We start from the raw sequence: 27156 nt of genomic DNA on the forward strand, positions 1-27156 counted from the left end.
TCATTTCTCGAATGAGGAAGGGGACAAGATGGGAGAAACCATTCAGGTGCAATCCAGGGGCCAGCGAAGAGCTCACCAGCTTCCCAGAATCATCAGGAAGCCGTAGCCACAGCACTCCCAAGGTGTCCACTCAGCGAGAGAGACTTTTGTCCCAGTGAGTCCCAGATGAAGCAGGGGATTCTTAAAACTATGGAACCTCTTTTCTGGTTTGTAAATTGAACGCAAGGAAACAAAGCTTTGCAAGAGACCCCTGATCTCCCACTGCTGTGTGGGTTCTCCCCACCGGCTCCTGAAAGAGCCCAATGCCTTCAGTCCTTGTCAGGAGGCTCCCTGGGTGCTCTCCCCGTGGTCCCCTCCTGCTCAGGACGAGTCGCCACGTACTGAGCCATACTGGGCCACAGATGCCATACTCAGAGGCCACGTCAAGGTTGGCAGGACCTGGAATGGCGTGGCGTCTGCTCTCCGGCCTCCGTGGTGAGACATCAGAGAATGACATTAACACTGGCATTTTCTCTTCCTAATTACATTTGCTCTGAGCTAATACAAAAATAGTTTGGATTTCTGGTGCACACAGCAGATGGGCTCAGTGATGGGTGGTGAGTGATGGCAGGAAACCAGCCCAGGACTGGGGCGATTGGCTAAAGAGCATTCCCACGCGGTTCACAAGGGCTGACTGGCTCTGCTTGCGGACAGCCAACTCACCGGGACCGCAGCTAATTTTCTCCCGTAAGTACCTTGGAGAGCTCTCTCCTGGATCCCTGGAAATCTGCACCTTTTGACCAATGAGGGTGTGGGAGAACCAGGTTCAGCTATTCATTATCAGTGGGGGCCCCATCCCAGCGATCTCCAAAAGCCTCCATGCAACATGTCCAACACTTCCTCTTAACCCAACATCCCCACTTCTGTGGAGGGCACCAAGGTCTCCCAGCCCTCCCTCAGAACCACCCTTCTTTTGTCACCATCCCTCAGCCAAAGCGTCCAGTCACCTGACAAATCTTGTCTTTATAACATAGTTCATATCCATCCCCATCTTCCCCTTCATTGCTTCTCCCCCAGCTCAAGCTTTTGTCAACTCTGGTCTCAATGACGATTGATCCAACCCCCTTCCCCTTGTCTCCTCTTTCTATGATCTGAGCCCCTTCCCCTTGTCTCCCCTCTCTATGATCCATCTTCACCCAACTGCTGAAGTGAACTTATGACCCCGTGATTTCCCTCTCATGAACGTTCACTTCACTCCATCTTGGTTCTAAGAAAAATACAAATTGTTCAGCTTGCAGCATAAAGCCCTTACCAATGTGTCTGCCGTCCACTTTTCCAGACTCATTTCTCCTATTATGTGTCTTCCCTGCACTCTACATTCCAGCCAAGCTAGGGGAACAACATCCCATCTTCCACCTTCACACCTTTGCAGGTGGTTGTTCACTTATTTCGGTCGTGACTGACCTTTCATGACCCCTCTGGGGTTTTCTTGGTGAAGATACTGGAGCAGTTTGCCATTTTCTCCTCCAGCTCATTTCCCAAATAGGAAAACTGAGGCAAACAAGGTCCAGCGTGACCCAGCTGGTGAGTGTCTGCTCAGATCTTCCTGACTCCAGGCTTAGCCCACTATCCACTGGGCCACCCGACTGCCTTTACAGAAGCTGTTCCCAGTTCCTGGAAATGTTCTCTTAGCCTCAACTACTTTGACTCTGTTCAGGTGACCTTGCTGACATAAGGATTTTCTGATTCCTCTAGTTTCTAATGCTCTCTCCCTCCAAAAATCCTTTATATTTACTCTGTGTGCTGTTGTCTGTTTGTTTTTATTTCTGCATACTGGCTGTACCTCCCAGAAGAAAGTCAGCCCCTATTTATATTCCCAGCACCCAGAACAGACCCTAGATTAATAAATATCTCTTTCAGGGAAGGAGTCCAAACTTGAAGAGGAATTCTAGTGAGGAAACTCCTTTTGTTCATTTATAGTCCCAGGGAGTCACCTGTATGACTGAGAAATGCCCAGGGTCACCCAGCCAGTTTTAGAGACAAAACTTATAGACTGATTCTGAGGCTGTCTCTCTATCTACTAGGCTACACTGCTAATCTAGCTAGTTAGGTTGTGAATAGGTTTGCAGTGAATCCAAGTAAAATGATGAAGTGAATAGAATTGCAGTGAATCCAAATAGAATGAATGAAGTGAACAGAATTGCAGTGAGTCCAAATAGAATGAATGAAGTGAATAGAATTGCAGTGAATCAAACATTTACAGTGTGTATAGAAGCCCATCCCATGATCCTCCAGGACCAGCCAAGCTTGTCTGGGGACCATTTACCTGTGGATGATGTGCTGGTTCCTCAGATAGTCAAGAGCGAGGGCCATCTCACAGATGTAGAGTTTGACCGTCTCCTCCGTGAACTGCACATTCTGCTGCAAGTGGTAACGTAAGTCTCCCCCTAAGAGTAAATCCACCACCATAAACATGTCTTCTTCATCCTGAAATGAATACCTGGGGGAGGAAGTGAGGACACGGCCGGGAGGGCCATCAGCACCACGGCCCGGAAAGAGGCAGACATTTCCACGAGAAGTTCTTGAGTCCTAACACAGACTAGACACGGAAAGTGGGAAGTTCCCCCCATATAAGTCTGCCCATATTGAATGTGTCAATAGGAAGCCCCCCCCAGCCACGCCACAGAATTAGGGAACACGGGATCCGGAGAGAATGGGCACCCCTTAGGATGTCCCCAACAGCCAGCCTCTGATTGAAGCCCTCCAGGAAGGGGGAGCTCAGCACCTCTCCTCACAGCCCAGGCCACTCCCAGGTGGCCATTAGGGCTAGGAACAGACATTAGACCTAATACAGCCTCTCTGCAGCTTCTCCTGGTTCTCCTCTCCAGGCACAGGAAGGACAAGGCTAATCCCTCTTTGATGTGACGTCATTTCAAATATTTGAACACAGCTTTTCTGTTCCCTCAAATCACCTCTTTTGGTGAAAACCTTGAATTTGTCCATCATAGGAAGAGAACCAAGTGAGCATTTCCTTAAGAAGGAGTAACTACAGCAAAGCCAAGAGATGATGAAGCGTCTCCCATCTTGGAAGCCCTTTGGCCAAGTGCCCAGAAGCCACCAAGCCTGCAAATGGATGGTGTCGTGTGAATAAAACCATGAGACCAAGCCTAGGAGGGATCACGTGATGACAGCATTGACAAAGTCCCTGAGACCCAGGGACTGAAAGAGGGATCACCCAGGCCAGCATGCTCATTTGTCAGGAGGAGAAATAGAGATCCAGAGATTGGATGAGACTTACCCACAGTCACATAGTTACTAAGTAGCAGGATCAGGATTTGAATCCAGAACCAGTGACCCAATTTGCCACTCTTGCTAACTTCTTACTGCCTTCTTACAAAAAGATTAGGACAGCCATGATTCCAGAGGGCTTAGGGTGAAACAGAGTACAATCTCCCTCTAGAGAGGTAAAGGATTCGGTGCAGACCGATTCTTTTTAACATGGTCATCATAAAAATTTATTTTGCCTGATTATGCATATTGCAGGGGAGCTTGGTTTTTTTAGCTTTCTCAACAGGAGGATGGGAAAAGTTAAGAGGGAGAAGAGGTGGATATTTATTTGGGAAAAAAAATCATTTAGCTGTGTGATCCTGGATGAGTCACTTAACCTTAATTGAAAGAGAGAGAGAGAGAGAGAGAGAGAGAGAGAGAGAGAGAGAGAGAGAGAGAAGGAAGGAAGGAAGGAAGGAAGGAAGGAAGAAGGAAGGAAGGAAGGAAGGAAGGAAGGAAGGAAGGAAAGAAAGAAAGAAAGAAAGAAAGAAAGAAAGAAAGAAAGAAAGAAAGAAAGAAAGAGAAAGAAAGAAGAAAGAAAGAAAGAAAAGAAAGAAAGAAAGAAAGAAAGAAAGAAAGAAAGAGAAGGAAAGAAGGAAGGATAAGCAAGCAAACAAATACACAGATGGAGAGATAAATGAAAGTAAAAAGAGTGATTACATCTGTGACTGGACAAAGGCTGCCTGAAATCCCTTGTGGGTCCTCAATGTCAGGCTTCAATCTTCTGACAATATTGGGTGTGAGCAGTGGGTGAGCAGCATCCTGCTCCCCATCAATCACTCAGGTTGTACCTGAACCAGGGGCATTTGGAGGGATTCGTGGGGCCTGTCCTCAAAAAGAGCCAAAATGACTCTGTCACCAAGTTCAAGTTGAAGCAGGATGTGTCTGACTTTGGCTGATCAGACCAATAGGAGCTCAGAAGCTTCAGCCGCAGATCAGGCACAGAAAGGCCGGAGCCTTTGTTTGCACAGAGTGGATTGAAGTGAGGCACCTTTGCCCAGTCATGGGCCTCAGTTTCTCTTCCAGAGTCATCCCAGTCACAGGCAGGAGAGAGTCAACATGACCGGCGGCAACGGCTTGAGATGCAGGGGACGCCTTTATCTAACCAACGTAGCGCCTGCTCCAGACGCCTTCATAACCGTTGGAACAAATGGTTCTCTTATTCCACAGGGGGATGTCTTGACCTGAGCCACAGTTATTGTAGGAAAAGGCGGCTCAATGAGCCTGGTGGTTTGACTCTGGGGGCATCTCCTGGCTCTCCCTGGGCAGCTGGATGAGGTGATGGAGAAGGGCCAAGGGACTCCTCACCTCCATCGCCTCACCTGGCATTTGCTACATTGAGCTTTACTTCAAAGCAGCGAGGACACAGCTTTTGGGGGCTCCAACCAGGGCAAAGGGAGCCTCCATTTCTTCCCAATTATATCACAGTGAACTCCACCACAGTAACCAAATTTCTCACAGGAGAGTGAGTGGGGCCCAATCAATAGGGTGAGGGCTCAAGGCAGACGCGGTACAGCCCAGGGAAGCCATCTTCCATCATTGTGTCAGGCCTTCCACAAGCTGGACTTTGTCAGACTCCTCGTTCGGGCGCCTTCTCCACGCAGAGAAGCAATGGGTTCACTGGTCCGGCTGCTTACCCTGACAGGGAGCCTCCTCCCACACCGCACTCCCCATTGCTAAGTCTTCTAGTCAGAGGTGACTAATGCCCCACAATGAACTATGAGCTCAGCTGATCACCCAGCAAGATGGTATCTGAGCATCTCCGATGAGTCATGTGCAGGAAGATGGCCCTAGATGTGTCTTTCCAGGAGCAGGGCAGTCCTTCCTTCTCACTGAAAACATGTCTGGCCTTGGGCAGTCAAACAATTAGTCCCAAAACCCAGAGGAGTTTTCATCATCAATCCCCATGTTCCCCTTGCTCATCATAACAGAGACTGTTGTAGGACTGGGCCTCTGGGTCGGCAGCTCGGTAAAGCTGGTAAAAGTCAAGCCCGGGTCAGTCTGCCAAGCACCTCCCCAAGCTGCCCACACCGATGGGCTGCACTTCTCACATCCCACTCACTGCTCAGCGCTTGTGGGGGATCTGCGTCCTCCCATCAGAGGAAACTGGCCTCTTTTGGTGATCACTTCAATCCAGTCGCCTTTTCTCTGGTTTCTTCCTTCTTAGGCACTTCACAAATACTTCTCGTTGAGTGATCTCTAGTTGACATTTGAAACTTGTTTGCCCTCTCTTCTTCTCATCACTCACTCTCTCTTCCTCCCTCCTTTGTTTTGTTTTTGTTTTTGCTGCTTATTCACGGCCATTGACCCTCCCAGCTCCACCCCATTTGTCCTGGATCCTCCTCTACTTCCTTTCGATACTATCTCACTTTGAGATCTCATTGGTTCCCAAGAGTTTAATTATCACTCCTAGGTAGGCGATTGCCAGCTTCTTCTAGCCATTCTTCTGACCTCATCTTCAGCTTGGAAGGACAGGACAGTTCCCACAGGCATCTCAAACACCCCAGGTTTAGATCCCATCACATGTTTAATCCATCATTTTCCTCTTGAAATCCATCTTCCTCCTACCTGCCTTTCCTGCCGAGGGGATCATTGTAGCCATTTGTAGCCGGTTTGTAGTCAACTGGTCATCCTCCATTTTCTCATTCTTACCCACGCAGCCCATCCAGTCAGGTCTCCCCCACCCACTCCCCACCCCAGCGGCTTGGAGATGCTCTCCCCACCTTTCCCATGGACTAAATCAGGAGGATATGTAAGGATCACTCTTCTCCAACTCCAAAGCAATATTCTGAAAACCCAAATCTGCCCTCGATTAACTAGGTGACTTTGAGGAAGTCCCTGTCCTGTTCTGTGCCTTGGTTTCCCCATCTGTCATATAAGGTGGGATGGACTATGTCAATGAATTAATGGCTCTGTGGGAAGAAATGGGGGGATACAAATACAAAAGCAAGATAGACCCTGCTCTGAAGGAATATTCTAATGAGGAGGTCCACACACATCTCGGAGAAGTGGCCAGGGAGAAGTATTTCAGTCTGGAATACGGGGTTTTGCAAAGATGAATGGTAAAAATGATCTTTGCATGTATTTTGAAAAATGAAAAGCTCTTGGTATTTTTTTCAAAGGGAAAGTTTGGTCAGCACCACCCCTGAGGCGGATTTAACAGGTGCATTTTCCTCCCAGGCCCTAGAGAAAACCCTCTAGACCGTCCCTACCCAACAGTCCTTGCAAACTCCAGCAGCACAGAGATATTCACCAGAGATTCACCAAGAAGACATGCTCGATGTCCTGCAGGATCTCCAGCTCCCGGAACACGTTCCGGACCTCATCCCTCTCCACGCACTGCTGCTTGTTCATGTACTTCATGGCGTACATCTTCTCCGTGTCCCGCTTCTGGACGATGCACACCTAGGGGCACAGAGAGAACGGAGGAAAGAATCCCAGACAAGGCACTCGCAGGAAGAGGGGATCTGTGGGAGCACAGACCCCGGGAGCACAGACTCCTGCTTCCCCCCCACCCCATTGGATAGATGGAGGAGGGAACTCCGGCCCCAAGAATGGAGGTGACTGAGCAGGGTCAAAGAGCAGGCACGGGGCTGCCCCTGGATAGCCCCACGGAGCCTCAGCTTCCCTAAGTCCAGCCCTGCCCACAGTGAGAAGGGCCATCCCCTTCCTGTTCTCATGTGGATGGCTATGAGCTCGTCAAAGGGCCTTAGTTACAAAAGAGAAAGACCTTCCCATGAGAAACGTCACCTTAAAAAGCGTCTCTGAGCTGCTCTTACATCTCTGTAAGAAAAAGCGATTCGGATTTACAAAAATCCAGCTTTCGGGGACAGGCGGCTGTGGGTGCCGGAAACACTTTTAAAGGGAAAGTCTGTCTGGAGCTAGAAGGTCTTGGGAATCCGACCCCCTCATTGTACAAATATGGAAAGTGAGTCCCGGGAAGGGGGTGATGTACAGTCGTACAATAATGAGCATCATCGGGGTGGGACCTGAACCCAGACCCCGACTCCAGAGCCGGCGCCGTCTCTCCTGTAGCTCCCGCATGTGGAGTCGCGGGGCCCAGGGTCCCACAGTTCGTGTCTGTCGGCCGCACTATGGCATCCTCCTGGCTTGTCTTCCCTTTCTTGAGCCTGACGGGACAGAGGGGGCAGGAGGGGCACATGGAGACAGCCTAAGGGCCTTGTCCTGGGCTGGCTACAACGGCATCCTTAGAACTTCCACAGCAACACAGACGTTGCCTCGTGGGCAGGGGCTGGCAGAGGGTATCCCTCCCCGCAGGGGGCTGGCTCCCGGCCCGTCGGTGGCCAAGGGGGTCTATCCTGTGCTTCTCCGGAGGGATCGGCGTAGGGTCTCTGGAGCAAGCAACACCTCAGCCAAGAGGAGCCTTGGGACGGCCCCATTTCCGTATCTATTTCCCTGCGTCTGGGTTTCCCAGGCTTCTTGGTTTCATGAGGGCACAAACTCCAAAACAGGGAACCAGAACGAAGGAAATATCACACGCAGAAGCCCAGGGCAATGAAAATAAATAGGTTTTAGGAACTGTAATTGCATCCATTAAAAACCAAATCATCTGTTTGCTCACATTTGTTGAGGAACTCGGGGCTCCGAAAGGGGGATGGGAGTCATTCTCTTCGCTTCCCAGGCTTCGTGATTGACAATTCGGGAGCCTTGAAACTCAGAGGGGATTCGACTGGTAAGAGCTGAGTGCAGGGCTTACCTCCGTGGGGAGGAGATGCAGCTCAGACTCGGGTTCTCTGGCTCCAGAGACCCCCATCTACAAAGACCGGCCGAAGCGGGGACTGCCTCGGAGAGGGGAAGGTACAAGATGCCCAAAGATAAAAGGCAAAGGGGAGGAATGGCACAACCACTGGGCAGGAAGAAGTCGAGAGACCCGAATCAATCAAGCAATAATCAACTGAACAACAAGGGCGGACCGTGTTCCCAGGGACCTGCATCACTGGGGGGAAAAGAGAGGAGGACAGTTCTCATAGGAAGGAGCTGTCTGGTCTTGGCTCTGACACTTGCTGGCTGCATCACAATGAGAAGTCTCTACAAAGTAGGAAGGAAAGAAGAAAAGCAAGAGTTTGTTTTTGAGGGCCTACTACGTGCTAAGTACTGTCACAAACACCTCAAACACAAATATCATTTCTTCACAACAAGCCTGGGAAACAGGCGCTATTATTATCTCCATTTCACAGATGTAGAAGAAGGGAAAGAAGAGCCAGGGGAGCAGGGCTGTGCTAGCTCCGTGCCTCCTCTGCTCATTGGGTCTTGCAGAGTTGGTCTCTAGAGCTCCATCCAGCTGCTTCCGATGGACGTGGTCACTCAACACTTCTGTGCCGGATCCCATTTGCTCATTAACTTCATGTCGGCATTCATGCCCTCCGAAGCTGTTCTTCTCTTCTCATAAGACTTCCCGACTCTCCCTCTTCTCTAGCAACAGGAGGCGCTAGCCAGTCAGTCACTCATCCTCTCTCTCTACTAATCAGAGGGTCCCAGAGGCTTGATCAGGGAATGGTGAGGATTTCTGTCCACCAGCAGGGGGTGTTTCTAGCATTCTGCTGCTCTCAAAAATACCTTAGCTCCTTCTGGGCAAGACGCAGCAAACAAGTTCTCAAAGAAAGATTTGTAGCCATGCATGTTAAGAGATTTGCTGGCAACCTGAAGTCAAAGATCAACAGGAAGAATGCACTTAACATGGTTGACATTTGTTATAACTTGTGCACTCCTCATGCACACCTCTGGAACCTGCACTCCTCATGTATTGTAATGGGCTGAGGCTTGAGTTGATGCACTGAGGTCCCAAGCACATGAGGCTAAATAGTAATTGGACCATACTCTATTAATATATTAGCTTGGAGAAAGAATGGCCCCCACCCACTCTTTGTGCAAGTCCTGATGTGTTGTATAGGAAATGACGATTTTGGTGGGTGGAGGCAGGGGAGTGGAAAATGGTCACACAACCAGGGTTTCTCTTCTTCTTTTTGCTTTTGCTGCTTTCGACAACTTTTTCTGTTTGTTAAGTGTCTGAGGCTGGATTTGAACTCAGGTCCTCTTGACTTCAAGGCTGGTGCTCTATCCACTGAGCCGTCTCCTCCCCTTCCTTTTCCACTCCCCTGCCTCCACCCACCAGAATCGTCATTTCCTATACAACACATCAGGACTTGCACAAAGAGTGGGTGGGGGCCATTCTTTCTCCAAGCTAATATATTAATAGAGTATGGTCCAATTACTATTTAGCCTCATGTGCTTGGGACCTCAGTGCATCAACTCAAGCCTCAGCCCATTACAATGTATACCTCCAGAACTTGCTCTCCTCATGCACACCTCTGGAGCTCGCACTCATTATGCACAGCTCCAGAGCTTGCTCTCCTCATGCACGCCTCCAGAGCTTGCATTCCTCATGCAAACCTCTGGAGCCTGCACTCCTCATGCACACCTCTGGAACCTTCACTCCTCATGCACACCTCTGCAACCTGCACTCCTCATGCACACCTCCAGAACTTGCACTCCTTATGCACACCTCTGCAACCTGCACTCCTCATGTATACCTCCAGAACTTGCTCTCCTCATGCACACTTCTGGAACTTGCACTCCTCATGCACACTTCCAGAGCTTGCACTCCTCATGTACACCTCCAGAGCTTGCACTCCTCATGCACACCTCCAGAACTTGCACTCCTCATGCACACCTCTGGAACCTGCACTCCTCATGCACACCTCCAGAACTTGCACTCCTTATGCACACCTCTGCAACCTGCACTCCTCATGTATACCTCCAGAACTTGCTCTCCTCATGCACACTTCTGGAACTTGCACTCCTCATGCACACTTCCAGAGCTTGCACTCCTCATGTACACCTCCAGAGCTTGCACTCCTCATGCACACCTCCAGAACTTGCACTCCTCATGCACACCTCTGGAACCTGCACTCCTCATGCACACCTCCAGAACTTGCACTCCTATGCACACCTCTGCAACCTGCACTCCTCATGTATACCTCCAGAACTTGCTCTCCTCATGCACACTTCTGGAACTTGCACTCCTCATGCACACTTCCAGAGCTTGCACTCCTCATGTACACCTCCAGAGCTTGCACTCCTCATGCACACCTCCAGAACTTGCACTCCTCATGCAAACCTCTGGAGCCTGCACTCCTCATGTATACCTCCAGAGCTTGCACTCCTCATGCACACCTCTGGAACCTGCACTCCTCATGTATACCTCCAGAACTTGCACTCCTCATGCACACCTCCAGAACTTGCACTCCTCATGCACACCTCCAGAACTTGCACTCCTCATGCAAACCTCTGGAGCCTGCACTCCTCATGCACACCTCTGGAACCTGCACTCCTCATGTATACCTCCAGAACTTGCTCTCCTCATGCACACTTCCAGAGCTTGCACTCCTCATGCACACCTCTAGAACTTGCACTCCTCATACACCCCTCTGGAGCTCGCACTCATTATGCACAGCTCCAGAGCTTGCTCTCCTCATGCACAGCTCCAGAGCTTGCACTCCTCATGCACACCTCCGGAGCTTGCACTCCTCATGCACACCTCTGGAGCTTGCACTCTTCATGCACACCTCTGGAATTTGACCTCCTCATGCACACCTCTGGAGCTTGCACTCATTATGCACAACTCCAGAGCTTGCACTCTTCATGCACACCTCTGGAACTTGCTCTCCTCATGCACACCTCTGGAACTTGCACTACTAATGTACACCTCTGGAACCGTAAATGTAAATAAAAATGAACTTTGGAACTATTTGAATAAAACCTGTTTCTGTTGTTCAAGAGTGAAGGACAAACAATAACAACAAAATTGTAAAATAATAATGAAACACAGGATCTGTTGACCTAAGGCAGCTACACAAAGATGAAAATTTCCTCATAAAAAAGAAGGAAAAGTACTGATGGTGGACAGTGCAAATGATAAGCAGGTTAAAGATGGGCAGAAATGCCATCCAAACAGATATTACTCTAGGAGCAATAACGGAGACTTTATTTCCCGAGCATGACTGAAAGTCCTTTGCCCCTAGATGGATCACATGAAATAGCTAAGATCCAAGGAATCAAAGGGTCCTCTGTGGGTAACATCCAAATTAACTGAGGGAAAAGAATTGTGAGAAAGGTGTGTCCAAAAATGGCTAAATTGTGTGCATTTGTTTGTAGAAGCAGAAGGGGAGAATAGGGATTTAATTTATGAAAAATAACAGATTCTTCGTGCATAACCCTAGCGAGCAGGTGATCCTTGCTAGGTACTTATTGTTGTTCAGTAGTTTAGTCGAATTTAACTCTTTGTGACCCCATTTGGGGTTTTCTTGGCAAAGATCCTGGGGCTGTTTCCTTCTCCTTTTTCCTTAACATTCATTTCACAGAGGAGGAACTGAAGCAATTCAGGACCCTATCATTGTCTCCTGAAATACAGGACAGGCCAGACTTATTCACTGACTGTGAAAGGAAACGAAAGCAACTGTATACTCTAACAGGAGTCCTCAAACTTTTAAAATAGGGGGCCAGTTCACCGTCCCTCGGACTGTTGGAGGGCCTGACTTGTTTAGTAAAAACAAAAACTTTGTTTTGTGGGCCTTTAAATAAAGAAACTTCATAGCCCCGGGTGAGGGGGATAATCGTCCTCAGCTGCCGCATCTGGCCAGCGGGTCGTAGTTTGAGGACCCTGTAATTACGTCAAGTTGGGAAAATTTAGCACCTACGAAATACCTAGCAAGGGCAGCTAGGTGGTGCCATAGTGCAAGGAGCACCAGGCCAGGAGTCGGGCTGACTCATCTTCCTGAGTGGGAATCGACCTTCAGACACTTCCTGGCTGCGAGATTTGGGGCAAATCACTTAACCCTGTTTGCTTCAGTTTCCTCATCTATAAAATGAGCTGCAAAAGGAAATGGCAAACACTCCACTATCTTTGCCAAGGGAAAAAAAAAACAAACAACAAACCCAAATGGAATAGAGCGAAACACAACCCAACAGCAACAAATACCTAGCAAGAGATGACATGGTAGCTATGGCAATGCACAAGGATTCTATTTTTCATAAACTAAGATGACAAATCTCTATTCTACAAATGCAAGCTTCAAAATAATTTTGAAAATCCAAAAATAAATTGTAATGAACTAGATCATTAACACTCACAAAATCACTGCCCACGATTGTCTTCACCATAACGTTGATCCATGAAAATGCAGAAACAATATTTGTAATGGTTATCACCACACTAATCACTCATAATCTCTAAGCTACAAAGATAAAAAATTCAAAATAGAAACTGAGCTAAAGAAAATGTGAGAATAGGATCCGGTCCCCATCCTCCCCATTATCTTGTCTCCCACTGGCATTGTGCCAGAGGTGTGCCAGCAAGTCTACAAGAAGCTCACCTTGCAGGGCTATTATTCAATTAGAAAATGCAGTGATTCACCTGTGAAATGGTAGGCAGGATATTCTATTAAAGAAGAACAGCTGTAGAGAGCTGTGGCCCAGGATGGTTCTACCTGAACTACGCTTAAATATATATATATATATATATATATATATATATATATATATATATATATATATATAGCAGGGGCTGATAGATGGCGCAGTGGATAAAGACAGCCCTGAAGTCAGGAGGACCTGAGTTCAAATCCAGCCTCAGACACTTAACTAGCTGTGTGACCTTGGGTAAGTCACTTGACCCCAATTGCCTCAGCAAATATGTGTGTGTGTGTGTGTACATATATATAGCAAAAAGGGGACCTAACTGGCATTTATAATAATAACAAAAATAAAGACAATGCAAGATCTCTGCTCATAAGTTTACAGGTGAATAAGTCCCCATAATAGGGAGGATTTCTATATTGTGAATTACGGTTTGCTATGTGCATCCCAAATATTATTTCATTTTATCTTCACAACATCCCTGGAAGGTGAGTATTATTATTATCCTCATTTTATGGAGTAAAGAACTAAAGCAGAGAGAAGTTAAGTGATTTGTCCAGGACCACACAGCTAATGTCTGTGACCAGATTTGAACTTGTTTTCCTTATTCCAGGAAGTACTCACCTACTCTAACCACTGTGCCACCTGGCTGTCTCAAAGACATACTAAAAAAGAAAAAAAAATCAAATAAGACATACTTAAACGTGTCCAGAGTCAAGTGTGGGAATATATGTGATGTGCTTAAATAGATAGCTAGATGGATGATAGATAGATGATAGGTAGATAAATATATAAATATAGATGATAGAGGGATGGAGAGAGAGAGAGAGAGAAAGAGAGAGAGAGAGAGAGAGATAAATATTTAGATAGATAGATAGATAGATAGATAGATAGATAGATAGATAGATAGATAGATAGATAGATAGATAGATAGAATGAATTCACACAGAGCATTCTAAGAATTGAAGAATCTGAAAAATGACTTCCACATGGGGGAAAGGGACAGGGTCATGAAAAAGTGGTATTGAAGGCAGAGCCAAGATGGCAGAAAAAGGCAGGAAGCTGCCTGAAATTTCTTTAATTTCCCTTGAAAGAACTTTAAATCAAGCCTCAAATTGAATTTATGACAGAACCTACCAGAGGAAATGGTGAGATGTTTTTCCAGCCCAAGATATATAGGCTTTCTCGAAATAGAAATTTATTGCTTTAAATTTTGAATCCCCTCTTGTGTTCATCTATATGCATTGAAATTTTTTCTCTTTCCATTTTCTATTTAAGTTTAAAATTAAATAATTATTTTAAAAAGCAGAATTGAACAAATGGAAAAGGAGACAAAAAATTAACTGAAGAAAACAATTGAATTAGACAAGTGGAAGCTAATAACTTTATGAGACATCAGCTGAAGTTAAAAATGCAGGGAGAGCAATCATTATCTCAGACAAAGCAAAAGGGAAAAAGAGCTCTAATTAAACATCTAATTAGACAAGAAAGGAAACTATATCTTGCTAAATGGTACCATAAGCAATGAAGTAATATCAATACTAAATCTATATGCATCAAAGAGTATAGCATCCAAATTTCTTTTTTTTAATAATAACGTTTTTATTTTCAAAATACATGCAAAGATAGTTTTCAACATTCACTCTTGCTAATTAAACCGTGTTTCAAATTTTTCTCCCTTCTTTCCCACATCCCCTCCCCTAGACAGCAATTAATCAAACATATATTAAATATGTGCGATTCTTCTATACATAATTCCATATTTTTCATGCTGCACAAGAAAAATCAAATCAAAAAAGAAAAAAATTAGAAAAAAGGCAAACCAACAACAACAAAAATGGTGAAAATACTATGTTGTGATCCATATTCAGTGCCTATAGTCCTCTTTCTGGATACAGATGACTCTCTTCATCATAAGTCTAATGATATAATAAGTCATACAATAAGACTTATTGTAATTGGCCTGGATCATCTCATTATTGAAAAGAGCCAAGTCATCAGATCCATGAAATAACACAGATCATCACATAATCTTGTTATTGCTGTATACAATGTTCTCTTGATTCTACTCACTTCACTAAGCATCAGTTCATGTGGGTCTCTTTCAGGCCTTTCAAAAATCATCCTGCTGGTCATTTCTTATAGAACAAAAATATTTCATTACATTCATATACCACAATTTATTCAACCATTCCCCAACTGATGGGCATCCACTCAGTTTCCAGTTCCTTGCCAATATAAAATGGGCTGCTATAAACATTTTTGTACATGTGGGTCTTTTCCCCTTTTTATGACCTCTTTAGGATATAAGCCCCTAGAAACACTATTGGATCAAAGGGTATAGCATTCAAATTTCTAAAGAAATTAAGTGACTTTTAGAGGAAGAAATAAATAATAAAACTATTCTAATGGGGCACTTCAACTTTCCCTTTTCAGAACGATAAATGTAACTTAAAAATCAACAAGAAAGAAGCTAAGGAAGTGAATGAAGTTTTAATAAAGTTAGATATGATAAACCTCTAGAGAAAATTAAATGAGGACAGAAAAAAAAGGAATATACCCTTTTCTCAGCAGTACACAGCATCTACACAAAAATTGATCATCTGTTAGGGCATAAAAACTCACAGTCAATAGAGAAATGCAGAAATAATAAATTCATACTTTTCAGAACATGATCACAAAAATTACATTCCCTAAAAGGCAGCAGAAAGATAATTTTAAAATTAATTGGAAATTTAAATAATCTAATTCTAAAGAATGAGTCAATAAATTATAGAATCAATTGTTAATTTCATGAAAGAGAATGACAATCATGAGAAAAAATACCAAAGTTTATGAAATACAGTCAAAGAAATATTTAGGGGAAATTTTCTATCTCTAAATGCTTATAACAATAAAATAGAAAAAGAGTATATAAATGTATTGAACATGTGACTAAAAAATTAGAAAAAGAACACATTAAAAATCCCCAATTAAACACTAAATTAAAAAGCCTAAAAATCAAAGGAGAAATTACTAAAATTGAAAGTAAGAAATCCATTGAATTAATAAATAAAACTAAGAGCTATTTCTATTAAAAACAATAAAATACATAAACCATTATTAATTTGATTTTTTAAAAGAAGAAAATCAAATTACTCATATAAAAATAAAAAGGTGAATTCACAACCCATAAAAAGTACATTCAAACAATGATTTAGAAGATATTTTGTCCAATTGTATGCCAATAAATCTGACAATCTAAGTGAAATGAAGGAATATTTACTATAAATATCTATCTATCTAAATACCCCAGGGTCACACAGCTAGTAAGTAGATTAAAATTCTGATTAGGATTCAGGTTCTCCTGACTCCAGGGCTCATATTCTATCCAGTGTGCCATTTAGTTGCCCCATCATAGTAAGTTTCAAGTCCTGTCTCTGAGTCAAGGTTATGTGATCTTTTTCATTCATTTAACTATTCCATGTCTTGAGAGACAAACAACGATCTCTGTGAGGAGAGTTCCTCTACTGTGGACCAGTTCCAATTGTGAAACTCCTTCCCTTCCTCTCTTCCTTCCTCCCTTTCTCTCTTCTTTCCCCTTTATCATACCTTTAATTGCAGATGCTCTTAAAAAACTTTCCTTTTCTTTAGGATGGATGAAATTTCCTCAGATATCTTGGGGTTTCCTGACAAGATTTCTTTCTTAAGGATCTTGCCTTAAAGCCAAATCACTCTGACTCTCGTTGATTGGCCCCCAATTGGTCATTGCTTGAGACCTGATTCAATCAGAATGAATGCAAATAAACAATCATTTCTGTTTGGGCCAGAAACCCTGAGGGTCTTCCTCTTTCAGATTTATTTATTTAGACTTTATTTTTTTGGCTACTTGAAAGAGGCCATTCTTTGCCTCAATGGCTACCAACCCTAAGCATTGAATGGGTGTGGCCTCAGTCAAACTAAGACCTGTTGAAGACCTTAGCTTAAAAAGGCCCACATCTCCCACTGCATCGGGGCCATCTCCAGTCATCTTGATCTATATCTTGCCACTAGACCCACAAGACCCTGGAGGAGAAAGTGAAGTAGATGGTCTTGCACATATTGCCCAGAATAAAGAAGAGGAAATAGAATACTTAATCCATTGTAGAAAAAGATTGAACAAGCCATCAATGAGCTCCCTAAGAAAAAACTCCAGGACCAGATGAATTGCTAAGGAATGTAGGGCTGGTTATCAAAAACAAAACCAAAACAAATCGTAGGATTCCTTCAATAGATGCAGAAAAACCTTTTGACAAAATACAACACCCATTCCTATTAAAAACATTAGAGAGCATAGAAATAAATGGAGCTTCCCTTAAAATGATAAGCAGTATCTATTTAAAACCATCCACAAGCATTACAGGATACACTGGAAGCTTCCTCAACAGGATCAGACGTGAAGCAAAGATGACCATTATCACCACCATTATTCAGTGTTACCAATAAAAAAGAAGAAAAAGAAATTGAAGGGAATAGACTAAGCAATAAGGAAATAAAACTCTCTTTGCTGATAAGGTCTTGAATGGTGGGTGTGTTGGGTAGAGAGAAATTGAAGAATTCATAAATTTGATCCCTGGGACATACAGAGAGAAAGCACTAATAGAGTTCAATCAACTCCATGATCTCATTCTCTGGGGAAATTGTCCAGTCACAATCCAAGCTATGTCATCCCCTGAGGCTCACCCTCTGTAGGGGCCTTGGAATTAATGAAAAATGCAAAGGAAGGTGGATTATCCATAAAAGATTTCAAACTATATTATAAAGTGCTGATCATCAAAATTATTTGATACTGGCTAAGAAATAGAATGGTAGATCAGTGGAATAATTCAGGTACACATAATAATAAATGATCATAATAATCTAGTCTTTGATAAACTCCAAAACCCCAGTTTCTAAGATAAAACTCCCTATTTGGCAAAAAAAAAAAAAAAAAAAACTCAGAAAATTGGAAAATAGTACAGCAGAAACTAGTTATAAACCAACATCTTATACCATATACTAAGATAAAACCAAAGTGGATACATGACTTAAACATAAAGGGTTATACCATAAACAAATTAGGAGAGTAAGGAATATTTTATTTGTGAGGTTTATGGAGAAGGGAAGAATTTATGATCAAACAAGAGTTAGAGAAAATTATGAAATGGGATAATTTTGATTATATTAAACTAAAAAGATTTTGCACAAATAAAACCAATGCAAGCAAGAGTATAAGGAAATCTGAGAATCGATTTTTATAAGTGTCTCTGATAAAGGCCTCATTTCTCAAATATATTCAGAACTGACAAATTAATAAGAATATTGATAAATGGTCAAAGGATACAAACAAGCAGTTTTCAAATGAAGAGATTAAAACTATCTATAGTCATAAGAAAACATGCTCTCCACCACTTTTGATTGGAGAAATGCAAATTAAAACAATTCTGAGCAACCAGCCCATACCTATCAGATTGGCTAATACAACAGAAAAGAAAAGTGAGAGAAGTTATGGGAAAACTGGGACACTAATGCATTATCGGTAAAGTTGCAAACTGATCCAACAATTCTTGCAAATAATTTGGAATTATGTCCAAAGGACAATAAAACTGCAAACTCTTTGATCCAACAATATCACTGCTAGGTCTGCATGCTAAAGAGATCATAAAAAAGGGGAAAGAACTTACATGTACAAAAATATTTATAGCAGCCCTTTTTATGATGGCAAAGAATTGAAAATTGAAAGGATGCCCATCGAATGGTAAATAGCTAAACAAGTTGTGGTGTGTGAATGTAACAGAATAATATTGTGCTATAAGAACTGATGAGTAGTCAGATTTCAGAAAAAATTGGAAAAACTTACATGAATTGATGAAAAGTGAAGTAAGCAAAACTAGGAGAATATTATACACAGTAACAGCAACATTGTAGGATGCTCAAGTATGATTGATTCAACTCTTTACATCCAAAGAAGGAAATGATAGAGTCTGAATGCAGATAGAAGCATACTATTTTCACTTTTTTTTGTAGGGGGTTTTTCCCTTTTTGTTCTATTTCTTCTTTCATGATGTGACTAATGTAGAAATAGTTTTATGTGATTTCATGCATATACATAAAATCTAAATCAAATTGCTTACCATCTTAGGGAGGGGAGAAGTTATGGAGAGAGGAAAAAAAATTGGTATTCAAAGTTTAATTTTAAAAATCCTAAAAAAAGAAAGTAGAAGAGGGAAAAGGACCGACATGTGCAAAAAAATGTTTACAGCAGCCCTTTTTGTAGCAGCAAGAAACTGGAAATTGAATGGATGCCCCCCTCAGTTGGGGAATGACTGAATAAACTATGGTAAATGAATATAATGGAATATTACTGTTCTATAAGAAATGATAAACAAGTTGATTTCATAAAAGCCTAGAAATATTAACATGAACTGATGGCAAAAAGAAGTGAGCAAAACCAAGAGAACAGTATACATGGCAACAACAAGATTATGTGATGATCAGCTGTGATGGACTTGGCTCTTTTCAACAATGAGGTGATGCCAATTCCAATAAATTTGGGATAGAAAGAGTCATCCACATTGAGAGAGAAAGTGATGGAGACTTAATGTGGATCAAAGCATAGTATTTTCATCTTTTATTGTTGTTTGCTTGTTTTTTTTCTTTTCTGAGTTTTTTTTTCCTTTTGATCTGATTTTTCTTGTGCAACATGACAAATATAGAAATATGTTTAGAAGAACTGCACATTGTTAACCTACACTGGACTGCTTGCTGTCTAGGACAGGGCGGTGAAGGGGGAGAGGATAAAAATTTGCAGCACAAGGTTTTGCAAAGGTGAATATTTTTGGTATATTTAGTATATTGGGGAAAATAAAATACGATTTAAAATTTTAAAGACATTTTTAAAAAAGAAAGTAGCATTGGAGATAGACCCTGAAAAATAAGGGTAGGAATTCAAAAGGTAAGGATAGCTGAAGCAGAAATATCCAGGTAGGGGATATCACATCCAGGGAAAGGTAAACGGTCTGGTTTGGTAAAAGTTCAGAGGGAAATCTGGGCAAAGAGGAGGGACCAGAGGATTCTCATGCTTTTCCCTGACTGAGATAATTGACTCGTCAGTGGTAACAAAGCCAGTGCATTTCTAGCAGGCAGGATTCATTAATCCACTAGGCTAAATTCTCTAATAGCTTAAGTAACCAAAACAACTCTGAGGTATAAATAAAGCATCCCAATAATAGAAACCCCTACTTCTTATCATATTGTTAGCTCTTGGAGCAGCCACCCCAAATGTTCGTAGGGACTATTTGTGTCTGATCTGTGGGAGAGCATCCCAAGCTCATATTGGTCCAATCAGCCACAGCCACATTGTAACTCGACTCTAACACAGTGATGTCATTTTGGGTCTCTTCGAGAACAAAGGACAACCACCAGTCAACCATACATCATGGGGGTTAAATTTGCTGTTAATTTTATCTGAGATTTGGCCAAATGCCCCAAATTCTTAGCATCACCTGTAGTAATAAGTGAGCCCCCCAGCGTAAAGGGGAAAAACAAACAAGTCAAAATATGATGAGTCAGTTCAAAGAACACACACACACACACACACACACACACACACACACAACTGTGAAGGAAGCCAAACTGGTAAAGATGACATTAGATGGGAAAAATCAATGTTGGTGGGGTGGAAAGGGAGGGACACTGATGCATTGTTGGTGGAAACACGAATTGGCACAACCTTTCTGGTATGCAATTTGGATTTATACAAATACAATGACGACTTTCTGCCTTTTTTTTTTTTTTTTTTTTACAAATTCTATTGTTGGGAATTTAATAGGACATAAAAAAACAGAATTAGCGGTTATGTTAGAAATATGCTACTAAGAAATTCAGGAGCTTATGAAGTAAGTTGGTTTATTTATGGTTCTTGCAAGAAATGAGTGACCCACGCAGGGCAGTCCCTGGGTGGATCTGCACTTACATAAGAATGGACTCCTTGGACTTCTTGGTCCTCCCATTATACATCTCTCCTTTAGACCGTCCCCCGTCCTCATCAAATGCTCAAAAATGGTGGAAAACTTCCCTTTTGGGGAGAAGTTAATATTAATTAATTCATTAAATATGCACACTTAAAACTTGTAATTCCTTTTCATGAAGTGATTTTTATCAGTTTATCAGTTCAGTGGATCAATATCTTGTTTTATACAACTAACTTGGTCAGCTGGCATCTTTGTCTCTATGTGGAAATATAACTCTATGTTGCTTACACTCCCATATCCATCAAACTATTTATTGTAGAACTTTTTAGTTATGTAGAAGAACAAGAAATAAAGTAGATGCTCCTCAACAGGAGAATGGCTAAGCAAACTGTGTTCCATCAATAGAAGGGAAGTTGAATAAAGAAACTGAACAAATACTACAAAATCAAAAACTCCTACAAAATGGAATAAATAGAGGTTGTTTCAGTAACGTTTGACTCTGTGCCTCCATTTGAGGTTTTCTTGGCAGAGCCACTGGAGTGGTTGGCCATTTCCTTCTCCAGTTCGTTTTACAGATGAGGAAACTGAAGTGAACAGGATGAACTTGTTGAAGTTCAGAAGGGACTCCAAAAGATTGGGGTCACAGACCAGTGTCGCAAGGTGTCTCAAAAGAATCCGCAGTTTGAATCTATCTCCAAGTTAGGGGGTAAAGTTTATTGTATTTGTAATACCAGTTGAAGCCGGCTAAGTTCCAAAAGAGTTTAGCAAAGAACCAAGAGAATGGAGATAGATTTCCAGGACAGAGGTAGAGTGGAGCTTCATGTTACTTATTTGCTCATTTTATGGCTTACAGGTAGGTTTGAGGGGTAGTTTATTCACTATTGTCTCAGGAACTTGGTTATCACTGAGCAACAGTCAGTAATGTTTGCAGGGTTATTGTAAGGTCAGAAAACTTTAGAATCATTGACAGGTTGTTAGACAGAAGCACTCTAAGGTCAGGGGGTCTTAAAAGTGACTTGTCCAGGGTCTCACAGCTAGGAAGTGTCTGAGTCAAGATCTAAACTTTTCTTCCTGATTCCAGACCCAGTATTGACAGACAAAATCATCATGAAGCCATAGTCACTGTATCTCATCAGAGGATCAAGTTATAGATGTCGATCAATCTTTTCTTCTTTAAAAGAACCTAGGGGTTCTCCACTTGGTTTTTTGCAACTTAGTCTGCCAGTCGATGACTTAATTCTCCACTGACTCCTTTTTAGGATTAGCCTGTTTACTGTCACAATGGTGAGTTCATTAGGAACTGCTCCTCTTATGGCAGCAAGTTCTCTAGGTAGTTTGCCTGCCTTATGGCACCTTCCCCTGTGTTATGGTGTCTTCACCCTTGTTAATGACAAATTCTGCTAGGGAACTTTGACCAAGTCTTTCCCCTTATTAATCACTAAAACTTTTTTTGGAACTTAGACCACCAGTCAATAATAAAATCTTTGTCTCTTGATTTGGACATGATCTAAGTCTACAAATTCTTCTAAGACATCAACCCATAAGCCGAATATATATTTTGAGTTCAATCCCACTTCCCAATATTTGGTGTCTCATGTTGGGAAAGTACTAGAGCCCCAATATATTTTAGCTTCTGCAACTCTATGTCCCATCCAAGTGAACTAAATTGTTAGGAGAATGTTTATATATATTGATGTTTACATGTTATCTGAGAGTAGTAGTCACTACTCTTTGAAGACCAACCTGCCAATTTGGGCAGAGTTGGGGAATGGTATTGTTTCTCTCTCTTTTCCTCTTCACTAGTTTTTTTTTTCAAAAACCTGGGACAATTTACTTTTTTGTCCCCCTTCTTATGTATTTTTTCCCTTGAAATATAGCTCTGAAAAAATACACACAGGCTTTTAAAAGTCCCTTGTGTTTGAAATGGAGCCACTTGACTCCACCTTAAAACTCAAATCACTTTGGTTTTCAATGAATGACCAATGATAGCCCCGACCCAAGTCTCTTAAGATTCACTATTTAGATTTTGATGGCTTAGAGTGAGTGTAAATAATCATAGCTTTCTGTCCTCTCCTGAAACTTTGAGACTGCTATCTTTGTGATGGTAGATTGAGCCATCTTCTTTCTCAATCTTACCAACCATTGGGCATTGAACTGGGACCTGGGAAAGACCTTAAGTTAGAAAGATCGAGATGACCCTGTGCATCCTGGGCCATTGCCAGTTGTCTTGATCTTTTCTTGCCACTGGGCTTCAGTGACTGGAGAAGAGAAGGAAGCTGATAATTGTGGCTCTGTCCCTCTCAAATACAATTCACATGCGAGTCAAGATGTCCCCCTTTGACCCTCATGATGTCATTGGTACTCTTGGAGAAAGACGGCAGATAACAAGAATAATAAGGGCAGAGTCATTGGACTTCCATTATACTGGGGCATTTTGCTAAACATTTCATTCTTTGTTACAGAAATGGTTCTGGGAGGAGGAAGAACAGGGATACAATGAGCAATTATGATTGAACTGAAAAGAAGGGATCTCAGCAAGTTTTGTTTTAAGTGAAAAAAGGAAAAAGAAGCAGCATTCTCTGGAGATGCCATTGCTTCTCTGCCATCTGAAAAGCAAACACTTCTTGGCTGCTAAACGGAAGTTTCCCAAATCAAAACTTTGTCAATGAAAGCAGGGATGAGGGCACAGATGGCCCAAAGCGTGTCTTTATGTGGCTGACACCCAACATTTGGGAATCAGATCCTCATGTGCCGCTGCCTCCTGGAGACTTTGGACAGCTCCAGTACCAAAGGAGATCACTCCAGGCCAGGGAGAACAGGCTTATCTGGCTTTTAAAAATGTGCATTTGCATAAAGCCCTGTTGAAAAATCCCCCTCACTGCTGCCTCAGCGTCTTTCTACATGTTGTTCCTTGGGCAGTAAACTTAGCCTGCTTTTCCTTAATCCCAATTGTGTGTTAAAGAAGCCTTCTGGACTTGGGAGAGGAAAAAAAAAAAAAGAGAAGTTATAGATTTCTCCTGAGTCCTGCCTTTAAAAAGTGTCCTGGAGCCTGGATCTCTGAACAGGGGCCATGGCCTCCCCTTGGTCTGTCCCCACCTCCCTTTGCTTCACTTTAGACTCACTATTCTATGATCTCTGAAAATGACTTGACCCAGTGAAACAAATTCCCAATAAGGGGAAGGAAGGGATTGAGAAGGTGAAGAGGAGACCCTGGCTTTTGCCGGGGTCACAGCCCCATGTCTTTCGAAACTGCAGCGTTCTGGACAGTCTCCTGCCACAAGTCTCTCTCCAATGCCGTCCACTCTCCACTTTGCTATCAAAATGATTTTCCTAGAGTACAGATCTGAACCTGTCACCTCCTCCTACTCAGCACATCCCAGTGGCTCTTTATCATCTCTAGAATCAAATAAAAAGGCATTCAAAGCCTTTCCCAAATTGCATCCTACCTTTCCAGGCTTCTTATGCCTTATCCCCTCCCTGTACTTTGATGCTGTCGGTCCTCAAGCAGGACACTCGCTCTCTAGACTCTGGGCATTTGCCCAGACTATCGCCCATGCCCGGAATGCTGTCCCTCTTTCTCTCCTTCATTTGGCTTCCCTGGCTTCCTTCAAGCCCCAGCCACAATTTCACCTTCTACAGGATCACTCAGTTCCACTGCCTTCCCTCTGCGATTGCTCCCTATCCATCCTGTCTCTTTGCACTTCACTATTTGCCTGTTGTCTCCCCTTTGGACATTAGCTCCTTGAATGCAGACTTTTTTCTCTTTCTCTGTATCCTCACTGCTTAGTCCAGTATCTGGCACATGGTGTGTGTTTAATGAATGGTTCTCCAATATCTGACCTCTCCGGATGATTTAATGGTTAGCCTCCTGGTGGAAAGAAAAGTTAGTAAATTATACAAGTGGAGGGAAAAGCTGAGCAAAGTTCTTATAATAAATGGTCTGTTTTGGGCATAAACTTTTTAAGAAACAGTGTAAATGATAAGGATAGTTGAGTTTAAATGTGTGATGGAACAGAATCCTGGGGAGAAGAGAGAGAAGTTTAATCCTTAGCCAGAGAGAACCGTGATGAACTGGAGAACATCTAGGATGGCTGTAATGGGCTGAGGCTTGAGTTGATGCACTGAGGTTCCAAGCACATGAGGCTAAATAGTAATTGGACCATACCAGCGCTGAAGTCAAGAGGTCCCAAAAGTCTCTCCTCCCCTTCCTTTTCCACTCCCCTGCCTCCACCCACCAAAATCGTCATTTCCTATACAACACATCAGGACTTGCACAAAGAGTGGGCGGGGGCCATTCTTTCTCCAAGCTTACGTATTAATAGAGTATGGTCCAATTACTATTTAGCCTCATGTGCTTGGAACCTCAGTGCATCAACTCAAGCCTCAGCCCATTACATATGGCAACAGGGCATTTGTTGGAATCCAGTCATCTACAACTTAATAATGATGGATCAGAAATACGACTTTAGAGTTTCAAAAATCCATTTCACAAGGAGCCACGGAGGAGGCGTGGCTGGCTAGCAATTAAGCTGAAAAAAGAGCGGGCAGTTTTAGTGGCCCCAAAATTTCAGAATCAATTTCACACAATGATGTGATGATACAGACAGCAGTATAAAAACGAGACCTTGAACTGCAGCATTAGGTCAGCCCCAGAAGATGGAATTGGACATGATCTTGAGGTGCCATCTTGCTCACCCTCCTCATTTTTCAGATGAGAAAATGAGGTAAGATTATTGAGTTCATAATGTTTAACAAAGAAAAGAAATTTACAGGGATGAGACAGCTGTCTTTGGGTATTTGAAAGTATGGCATATTGAATCAGCAGCCTGATTCTACTTTGGTCCTAGAAAGGAGAAGTAAGAGTGAGGGCTAAGTGAGGTTAATGAGACTTCAGGACAGGAAAAATTTCCTAAAGAGTAGAGCTATCTAAAAATGGAGTGAGCCACCTTAGGGCACTTCCTCCCTGGAGGGCTTCAAGCAAAAGTGGAGTGACCATTTATCAGATGTGTTTTTGAGGGGATACAGATTGGGCTGGATGGCCTTGTGATTATTTCCAATTCAGATGCTGTAATTCTCTTATTTATCTCTTTAAGCTTGCTCTGAGTTAGCTGTTAGGAAAACAGAATCTAGTCAAATAATTGCCACAAAAGAGCTGAGGATTGATAATCAGCTTCACTGGAGTCACTAATTTAAGGAATTATTCCCATCCCTGGGATTTCAAATATCTATAACAGAGGAGAAGGGGGAGATAATTAGGGACAAAATGATATTTCTGGGTAATTCCCAATCTATCCTGTCTGTGGCTTCTTTATACATAATGATCTGCAGCTTGTCTCCCCCATCACAAGGTAAGCTCCTTAAGGGCAGGAACTGCTTTTGGCCCTTTTTTATATCTCCAACATTTAGCACAGAACCTGGCACAGAGGGGGTGCTTAATAAATCTTTATTGGCTGACTGATGGGTAGACCTGGGTAACTGTCAGTGAATGGGAGGATGGCATCTGTACAGAGAGACAGATCAGGTAGATTGTCTTAGAAATGCAAGCTGGAAGGGACCTTTGAGATCACCTAATCTCCCCCTTTCCTTTTTATAAAGGGGAAACATAAGCTGTTAAGTGATTTGCTAAAGGTTGAGGAGTAAGGTTTGCAGGGGAGGGGAAGGAAACGATCCTTCTTAACTTGTTTTCCTAATTGGAGCATCCCATCTCTCCAGACAGCTTCTGCTGCTGGGTTTCATGATAGGTGCTTAATTTTTTTTCGACAAAATCATCATTTGGATTGAAAAACAGTTATCTCAGGCAGCAAGCCAGCTATTTGATGGGTGGACCGGATTGCTCCTCCTAACCCTTCCTGAAGAAGACCTCTAATTAGTGCTTGTCTCCCTCTCAATATATTTAGAATTACAATCAGATAATTGCACATCAAGTGATGAACTGAGCAAACCCCGCTCAGAACACTGAGTCCTTCCCTCGCTTGTTTGTCTTTTAGCAGAAATGTTTCCATCCCTTGTCAGGCTCACTTTCTCTGGGGCTGTGGGTTTAAAGATGAGCCAGTCCTGAGCCTTGTGTCTATAAGTGGAGACCATAGAGCTTCTAATGGAGAATCTCGATATCTGTTGGGGGGGGGTGCTGTCTCTTTGTACAGAGAAAGACATTAAGGCACAGAGAAGGGGAACGACTTGTATGGGGTCACACACTGAGTCTGGTGAAGTCATGGTTTAAATCCTGATGCAAAGTCAGAGCTCGCTAACCCTCACCATATCCTTTGCCTCCATTGGACTCGACAGGACATCACGATAGAAAGAAGGCCCCAAGGCTACTGGAGCAAGCTGGGCTAAACTGGGGAAAGAGAAGGAAAAACAAGATGGAACCTTTTCCTTTGCTCTCCTGGGAGCCAGAAGCCTGGAAATTGCAGCAGCTGAATGGTAATGAGGCTATTACTACTGA

At 42.9% G+C, this 27156-nt stretch overlaps 1 protein-coding gene across 1 annotated transcript in view; it reads right to left on the bottom strand.

Annotated features, from left to right (window-relative positions):
* Window positions 1–27156, bottom strand: part of STK32C (serine/threonine kinase 32C) — a 160798-nt gene that overhangs the window by 17447 nt on the left and 116195 nt on the right. Inside the window, exons 3-4 of the mRNA XM_051982780.1 lie at window positions 6560–6711; window positions 2306–2479 (exon numbers count right to left, since the gene is read on the bottom strand). Of these exons, the coding sequence (XP_051838740.1) occupies window positions 2306–2479; window positions 6560–6711 (326 nt within the window). The remainder of the gene's footprint in view (window positions 1–2305; window positions 2480–6559; window positions 6712–27156) is intronic.

This window comes from Antechinus flavipes, chromosome 2 (assembly GCF_016432865.1).
Source record: "Antechinus flavipes isolate AdamAnt ecotype Samford, QLD, Australia chromosome 2, AdamAnt_v2, whole genome shotgun sequence".
NCBI lineage: Eukaryota > Metazoa > Chordata > Mammalia > Dasyuromorphia > Dasyuridae > Antechinus > Antechinus flavipes.